Raw genomic sequence first — 9,053 nt, 5'->3', positions numbered from 1 at the left:
GCAATCTTTAGTTACACACTGGCATTTTCTGCATGACAATTACAGATACTGTAATTCTGTATACAGGTTAACTTTAAAGATTGTTCTGAGATCATTTCAATCGTCCATTAGCTATCGTTGAGCAAGGTTTTATTCTCGTTTCGTCTCATATTGCCTCATTTTTAATACAAAGTTTTTGTTAATAATTAGCAGAGCTAACGTGTCAAAGTAATCCTCTTCAAACCAAATCACAAACGACCCTGACTTATAGTTGAACAAATCAAGGTAATTCTTTGTTATAAATTTTTAAAAGACAAATGGTTGATCTTGTCATTAATAATTTTCAGGAAATTGTCAACAATGCAGCGTTACAGAGGTAGAGGAGGCGGTTTTGCACCTCGCAGGGGTGTGGGTCGTGGCAGGATGCAAGAAGAAACTCAAACTGATGATGAGGAAGAAGTCACCGTAGAAAATCTTCACATCGATGAAGTAGTTCCGGTAAGGAAAAAAACTACACTTACGAAATTAATATTAAGTGACTCCCGTATAAATTTTAATTTCTTTCACTCCTAGCTTCTTCGACCTGAGATCCCTGCAGCATCCGGATTCAGTGGCGACCCTTCTGGGATCATGTCACCCCAAAATGTAACCATACTCAGGCCCCTAAGTCTGCACGAATTAGGTCTTGGCCACGAACCCAGAAACGTCATGCGAGGACTTTGCCATTCTCCAGGAGGCGTTCTCCCTGTGACACCGGCGATGAAGGAAATTAATACGAAGGGACATTCCGGCAGGGAGATTGATCTTGTGACCAACTATTTTCGCGTATTACGAGGTCATGATTGGGGTCTCCATCAGTATTTTGTAAGTTCTAGGACGAATTTCTATTTTAATTAGTTTTACCATTTTATTTAAATTACTGTGCTATTGACATGTCCCCCAATTGTCTCTGTCGCAGGTTGAATTTAACCCTCAGGAAGATCAGACTTTCGTCCGTAAAGCAATCCTTAGGCGGAACAAGGATCTGATTGAACACCGGTATATTTTTGACGGAACACTGCTCCACACCCCGTTTCTGCTCGATGACATCGACGCCAGTGGAAGAGTGGTGATCAACGCAGTCGGAAAAGATGACACTCAAACTGTGGTGACATTGAGATACATCAAAAGCACGGAATACGGGGATCCGATCTACATTCAATTTTACAACTTGATCGTGCGAAAATGCATGTTTGGAATGGGTCTGGAAGAAGTTGGGCGTGGATTTTTCGACGCAGAAAAATGCATTGATTTCCCCAGTTTAAGCATCCAGTTGTGGCCAGGTGAGATTTTTAGTTGAACTTATCTAAATAAATAATGATTGTGATAAGGATATAACTTATCGCATCAATGTCTGTTTTGTTTGAAAGGTTTTTTAACATCGATCCAAAACCACGATCTCGATGTTCTTCTTTGTGTCGAAATTACCCACAAAGTCCTCCGAACCGAATCTGCGATGGACATTTTACTGTCAATGCGTGCAAGTTATAGGGGACCAAGCTTTGAGGAGCATGCCAACTCTACTTTTGCGAACGCCATCGTGATGACCACCTACAACCACGCTACCTATCGCATCAAGTCCATCGACTTTAACGCCAACCCGACGAACACCTTCAAAAATAAGAAGGGCGAAGATGTCTCATATCAAGATTACTACCAAAACAAGTATCAGAAGCAAATCACCAGTTTGGGACAACCCCTCTTTATCACAGTTTCGACGATAAGGCCGCCCAAAAATGTTGAGGCTCAAGTCGTCGCCCTCATCCCAGAATTATGCATATTCACTGGACTTTCTGATACGATGCGAGCCAATAATAGTTTGATGCGAGAGCTGTCAACGCATTTGCATATGGTACCGACCAAGAGGGTTCAAGCGATTCAAGGATTTATGCAGAGACTGATGGAAACTCAGGAGGTAGAGCGAAACCATATTTGTGCTATGTCGTTTTGGTAATCTAAATACTCTGACATGATTTTTTACTAGTTGCTCGTCGAATTGGAGGAATGGGGGCTTCGTTTCCAAACCAATATGATCACCGTGCCTGGCCGAGTCCTTCCCCCAGAACCAATCCTATTTGCATCCGGTACCGAGATCCCGAATAATAATGAGGATTGGACGAAAGCATTTAGAAGTGAGTTACTATATTCCTCTTTGTGTAAACCGTATAAAAATTTAATTTGCATATTGTTCTCGCAGCTCAGAAATTGTTCCGTCCTGAATCAATCAACAAATGGGTCCTCGTCGCAACACAGAAGGACTCTCAAAATGCTGCAAATTTAGTCAGGACAATGCAGAAGGTAGCGACTCCGTTAGGTTTCAACATTCGGCAGCCTGAAATGATGTATGTAAATTAAGCGTATTATCTTATCGCAGTTATGTTGGTAGTTTCTCACAGATATTTGTGGCTTTGTGTTTTCTAGCATAATCTCCGACCCAAAAGCCCAATGTTACATGAAAGCGATTGATGACCTCTATCCAAGGATAAAAGAACTTCAAATGGTGTTTGTCGTCCTGTCGTCAACGTCTGCACATATTTATGGATCAATTAAGAAACGGCTTGTCGTGGACTTTGGAGGTTTGTTACTTGTGAATGCATGATTTTTTCTAATTCAGCAAGAACTGCCCACTTTATTCATCACTCCACTTTTTTACAGCAAGCTCGCAATGCTTCCTCACCAAAAATCTCACCTCTAAGGGAATCATGTCAATCGCAACGAAAGTAGTGATTCAAATGACTGCCAAAATTGGGGGTGAACCTTGGACGGTGAAAGTTCCCATCAAGAATCTCATGGTCGTCGGCTTGGACTCGTACAACGACACGTATTCCGTCGTTGCCTCTCTGTCAAAAGATTTCACCAAATATTTCAGTGCAGTTGGGACCAAAAACAGCAATGGGAACATTTTTTGCTCGGATATGGAAAGTAAGCGAAATATCTCAATATTTTTGCTGGGCTTGCAATCTAATTTGATTATTTTCTTTGCATTACAACCAACAGAATGTCTCACAGCATATCGCAAACTAAATAAGGAGCTACCTGCACGAGTTGTAATTTACCGAGTTGGAAATATCACACATGATTCAGGACGTGATGAGACTGAGGCTCGTGAAATAAAGGTAAGAACTTCAATATTCAGAATAATGCAGGGTTGAATATCGCAAATATTATTCGAGTAGTAACGCAACTTACTAATTTTCCAGGCCATGATGAAAGAAATGTATGAACAGGCTTCCACTGACCCTCCAACGCTGACCTATTTGATCGTGTGTAAACGAATAAATACGAGAATGTTCGCTGAAAATGGGAACGGAGGGTTTGACAATCCTCCGCCTGGGACTATTGTCGACGACACGATCACGTTAAAGGACAAGTGCGTGAAATTGTAGATTTCATTCCTCCAGATGATTCTTTAAACTAATCTCTGCTCATTATTTGCAGATATCAATTCTTCATGATTTCTTCAACCGCTCGTCAAGGAACGGTGGCCCCATGTTCCTACATTGTGATTTATGACGACAGCAACCTGCAAGCGGATAAGTTGCAGTACCTTACCTACAAATTATGCCACATGTATTTTAACTGGTCTGGAACTGTGTCTGTCCCAGCGCACGTTCAATACGCTCATAAGTTAGCACAGATGACCAGTGTTGCTTACGGTGGGGGCCAACCGAGCAAGGATTTGTCAAACAATTTATTTTATTTGTAGACAGATATTTCAGAATTATTAGTATTTTAATGAATTTTATTTTGATATTTTAACCAGTACTAATTTCTAGTTTTATCAGGATTGAGACATTCACAGAGAGAAGTTTAATTACAATTTTGTAACTTATTTTGTGTTGATTTTTAATGTTATACAAATGAAATACGTACGTGATCTCCCTAGTCAATCGCACACAAAATATTCGAATTACGAATTTTAAGAGAAATAATTAACTTGAGCAAAAAATTCGAATTTTTACTTATTCACCAAAATTGTACTTGTTTTTGTTATACATGAATTAAACCAAACACTTGTTAGAAACAATTAATGTCTGTTTTGATACTACTTTATTTTTGCTAATTGAATTAACCGGTTTACGACGACGACATTCTGGTCATATTGCAGCAATCAATTCTTAGTCGACAAGTTAGGAAAATACGACCCCTATAAAACAGACATTTCATTTCATCATCCCAAATATCAACATCCGTCCACATTCACTTTTACTCTGTAACATGGTGTCATTTACGATGCATGTGGCTTCACTAAAAAACCAGAGACGGGAAAAATTGGCGTTTACACTTTTGTAATGTGATCCGGGTCTGGGCAGCAGTTAAATTGCCATCACATAACCAAATGGCAATCCAGAATTTATAGACCTTTAACATACTTTCCGCAAAAGTGACATTGACAAGAAGACATTTTCACAGCTTCCGACTTGTGTGGCATTTATTAGGCGTGTAATAACGAGGTGCAAAAAGTGAGACGATCATTGCACTTGCACAGGATTTTGGCGTGTGGATTCATCCATGTGTTCATTATTTAGTTGAAAATGCAAGGAATTTTTTGTAGACTGCATCCACCAACCGCATAATCTGCATAATATTACGAGGAAACCAAACCACATGCGTGGTGTTACTTACTTATCATCTGAAGACCGGGTGGCTGTCTGTCTGTTTTCCATTTGGATGGATGGATGGTTGTGGTTGGTATTTTCGTGGTGTCAGTTTAGGGTGGCCGGCATTACATTGTTGTTCACAGCTTCTCTTTAGCTCTATTTACTTTGCATCAAGGAAAGATGTAAGATGCGACACTTTCGAACGAAACTCGGATTATTGTGTTGGTTTTGGTGAGTAAAAAGATGTTCAAACCAGTGCCGACGGTCGTAATGCGGCGCTATTCTCAACAAAATATGTCTTGCGAATCATTTTGATTGATTAGCCCAAGTTTTCGAGCCATGTCGTCTTCTGCAACAGTTTCGTCGACACGAGGATAACATTACGGACTGTGTGAAGGCGGCGATATCTCTATCGTTCCACTCCTGGTCTGACTTTTTTTAGTGCTTTCAACCTAAAATTTTGATTGCAATATTAAATACTGTTGCCAGAAAGAAATTGTGATGAATTACATGCATAGACGCCTCATATTCCATGTTTTTTTAAAATAACTCAAAGAAAATTGACCATTATGTCCTAATAATTCGTTATTAGTTGCAATCAAACGACTTGTCGAAGCAATTTCACACAATAATCAAATCCATATCGACTACTGACCACCCCATTAATCTAAACATTGTTTTATGCTTTATGCTTTTGGCTAAGGGTGAGATTTTAATCATTACACACTTCCAGCAAATCTCGCAATTCGCATTTCTCGTGTCCATACACCAAACAAAGCAAAGTAAGTCGAATCATGCAATCCTTTTTTCCGTTTGTTCGATGAATACTGTAATTGCATAGCGTGATGTGACGTCGAATAGAAAAATGACGGATCGCTGATGAACAGTGCCTGATTCTTTTAGTAGTTTTCCGGAAAACCAAGCAAAACCAAGCAAAATCAAGATGTTTAGGATTTTGGGCAAGAATTTAGCATGGCATGAAAAGTTTGAGTATGATATGAAACACAATGATAGTATTTTTGCATGCATGTGTACATAATTCCGTCTGGTTTGCATTTTCTGTTACGAATTGGCCCCACATATTTCGCTCTAGATGCGAGACAAGGCTTTCTTTTGTTGAGATACTGCAAACGAGGGAATGCATTACACTTGCTCGGCATAGTCGTAGTTTTGTTGGATTTGTATGTTATCTTTGATTTACTTCTCGCTCTGTTTATGTGTTCCTTGTGTGCCGAGCATTTCAACAAGACAAAGAAAGACGGAGAACAAAGGGTGACAGCAGCAGAAGACTACGAGAATACAGCGAAAGCTGTAAAACACACGGCATCATCAGTCATCAAATCCCAGAGGCGATTATTGGATTTAGCTCACTCTCGAAATCACGCAAATAATGACTCGAGTTTAGTCATTCTTGAGTTGAACAGAATTACAGCAATTTAAATATTTAATCGGTTAGAGATCTGGAAAAAAACATGTAAACTTTCTTCCGTCAGTATTTCCTTGTCGAAAAAAAAATCGAATTCGAATTGTGAGAAGTTCGGCTTGAAATTTTGCTGCAATGAGCCCCGAGAAAGTCCGAAGATTTAACCGGATGATGAGTTTGTCTGCATTGTAGCGATGTGGGCGTAGTTGGACAAACAACAAATTCCTAGATTTCTTTACGGCCATTATTTTCATGGCAAGTATACTCAGAGCAGAGCAATTATTTTTTTCATTGTTAAGCTGAGGCTAATTTTACACACATTCCATCACTGCAGATAATATATTATCTCTTCCTCGCCTCATCGATAAGAACTCATCCTCTAAGAACATCATCATCGCCATTGTCACGATTCTTCAAGATATGTACATTGCATTACCGGCTTTTTAGTCCATATTCACATAACCCTGATTTGGATGGAAATTGAATCTGCACGAATAAACTTTGTGCTACATAATTGGCTGCATTGCATCAATTTCTAATTTCCATCCAGATTTATGAATATCTGGGTTGCGACTCGTTCTAATTTAGCAAATGTTCCATATCGTTATCTCGTTTGAGTCGAGACCAGACCACCGGAGGCATTCTTCTCTCCATCTTCTCCGACGGAGCATAAGCTAATGCTGAATGCGGAGGCTTACAGCTTTGAGATATTTGTACTCGTATTTCTCCATTATTCCTGCCCCATTCTCCGCGTCTTTCCCTCCAGTACATTTTGATCTCATGTATTATGCAAAAATGGAAGAATGGTATTCATACATTTTTTGACGAAAATTCGCCTGATGCCAAGTCCTTGAGTGAGAAATGTATGTATGCAAGTTAGAATTTAATGCGAGGCATACGAGAGGTATGTCCCTTTATTATCATGGGCTTTTGAAGAGAGGTTAGCAGATCTCAGGTTTGTCAGATTTCTAGAGAAAAATATTTTGTTCGATGGTTCGCTAAGAAGATACATGCTTAGAAATTGCCTACAGTAGAATATGTATCTATGCAAGAGAAGTTTTTTGGGAGATTTGGTTTTGAATGTGATCTCCCCCAAGTAACACAAACGTCTTCTCTAGGGAAATCTTTTCCTAACTCTGGAAAACTGCAATTGCCAAATTCAAACTCGCATAAATTGTTGGGGAAAAAGAAGTTTACAAGTTTTAGTAACACTTTTGCATCTACAATCTACACGATTCAAAATAAGTTTAGAAATTGTAAAAGTTGTTGAAATTGAATAGGAAATCATTTCATGAAGAAGAAATCACAAATTTATGCGCTTCAACTGCTTCCTATTTATTTCAAGAAAAAAATAATAAAATATACACGACCACAACTTTTTCCCCATCATTGATACGACTATGACGTGACCTTTCGAACTTTACGTCGTCTCCATACATCTAAAATCCCTACGCCAAAAATACATACATAACTCCTAACGCTAAAGATCAAAAGTTGTGCTAAAAGCGATGATACTAAATACCTCTCTCTCTCTCTCCATCCCGATAGCCTGACCCACCGCGTTCTATATAAAACCTGACCTTATACATAATATTATTTGGCATATCTGCATGAACGAGCTAATTACCCTGAGCAGGCGATGACGTCTTTCCTATAAGTCAGACTAAATTAATCACATAGTTCTCGTTGGTTGGTTGGATCGACATCGCCACCAGCGGAAAGCAGCCTTCTAAAGTTTATCCATCTATTTTTGAAAATCCACGCCAACTTTGAATCCTGTTTAATCATTCCTTCTCTCAAAACGTTGATGGATAATGCTTATTTTGATTACTTCATGACAAAAGGAGGTACAAAAACAAGGCCATTATCAGACTACCACTCACCACACCACCGCCATATCATTATCATGAATGAAAAGTGAGGCTTTGCCTAAAATTGGTTCATTTCCCAGCAGCAAAAGAAAGGAAATGCCATCCACTACATATAGATACGTACGGACATACATAGAATCAAAACCGTGCTGCAGACGAGTCGCCTGGAAAAGCAGGAATATCGACCCAGACCTGCGGATCGAGGGAGAAAGAGAGAGAGAAAGCAAGTCCTGTGTGTCTCGTAGTGATGGTGGTTTAGTTTGGTTGCATTGGTAGTGAATGTAGCCCAAATTTTAGGCTATGCTACCATCGTTGTGGTGCCGTGAGAGTTTTCAGTGCAGAATGGCGAAAGGAGGAAGAAAGAAGCCTTTCAGATTTTGGCCGTATGAATACTTTCTCGCTCTCTTATGCTCCATATAATAATAAACGACGACCCACTCCTCCTCCTCCTCGTGCCAGCTTGTAGACTGACTTGTACAAGAATGGGAAAAAGTTAGTGGGTGGACTGGGGGATGATAAGGCTGAGAGACGTTTTTCTCTCTTGGAAAGATATATGCATGGACCGAGCGTCAAGTAAAATTCAAATATTTCAACCGTATTACGTATGACCTTCGATTTTCACACGACTTAAAATATCGTGAGAATTGGACAATGGATATTTTTAGCGTGACTGACGTCGGCATAATAGCGGTCGACATAATGAAGTTACTTAGCTCCTAAAAAATATACTTTTTGCCCCAAAATTTCCATGAATGTGTGCACACATACTGTGTCCATATAGATATCCACATATATTTCATGGCAGTGAAGGTCTGCCATAATAATAAAACATGCATGCATGCAAAAGCAATATTAGAATTGGATCGAGTGGAATTTAGTTTGAGCCGAGGCATGAAATACGACATAACTGGGGCTCTGCAAGTTCGGGTGTCGACTGGATCCTCCTTTTTCAACCTACCCTTCTCCATCCACCCAAGTTTCTTATTATACTTATTGCTCCTTTTCTACCAACTACCCGACCCACGTACACACCAACCACTCTCTCTGACTCAGTTGTTTCTTGAAACACCGAAAAAAACACGGACATTGAATCGAAATCCGGGTATCTTTTACAAAAGCGAACCCGGTAAAGTTGAACCA

General features: G+C 39.6%; 1 protein-coding gene across 1 annotated transcript; it reads left to right on the top strand.

Moving 5' to 3' along the window:
• Positions 1–96: 96 nt before the first annotated feature.
• On the top strand, positions 97–4,049 carry LOC110848163 (piwi-like protein Siwi). The gene is made up of 12 exons (XM_022095302.2): positions 97–264; positions 327–477; positions 553–843; positions 938–1,301; positions 1,389–1,933; positions 2,003–2,150; positions 2,216–2,360; positions 2,440–2,594; positions 2,674–2,940; positions 3,016–3,134; positions 3,219–3,388; positions 3,457–4,049. The coding sequence occupies exons 2-12, from the start codon at positions 340–342 to the stop codon at positions 3,722–3,724; spliced, it is 2,610 nt and encodes an 869-aa protein (XP_021950994.1). The 5' UTR covers positions 97–264; positions 327–339; the 3' UTR covers positions 3,725–4,049.
• The last annotated feature ends 5,004 nt before the right edge of the window (positions 4,050–9,053 follow it).

This window comes from Folsomia candida, unplaced genomic scaffold (genome assembly GCF_002217175.1).
Source record: "Folsomia candida strain VU population unplaced genomic scaffold, ASM221717v1 Fcan01_Sc004, whole genome shotgun sequence".
Taxonomy (NCBI): Eukaryota; Metazoa; Arthropoda; class Collembola; order Entomobryomorpha; family Isotomidae; genus Folsomia; species Folsomia candida.
Note: the sequence above shows the minus strand (reverse complement) of the source record. Positions and strands in the feature narration are given on the sequence as shown.

Bases quoted from the DNA above. Each gene is read 5' to 3' on its own strand.
- LOC110848163 (XM_022095302.2), top strand. From the start codon at position 340: ATGCAGCGTTACAGAGGTAGAGGAGGCGGTTTTGCACCTCGCAGGGGT. The intron at 1,302-1,388 runs GTGAGATTTTTA...TTTGTTTGAAAG, and splicing joins AAGCATCCAGTTGTGGCCAG to GTTTTTTAACATCGATCCAA. The intron at 3,135-3,218 runs GTAAGAACTTCA...CTAATTTTCCAG, and splicing joins CTGAGGCTCGTGAAATAAAG to GCCATGATGAAAGAAATGTA.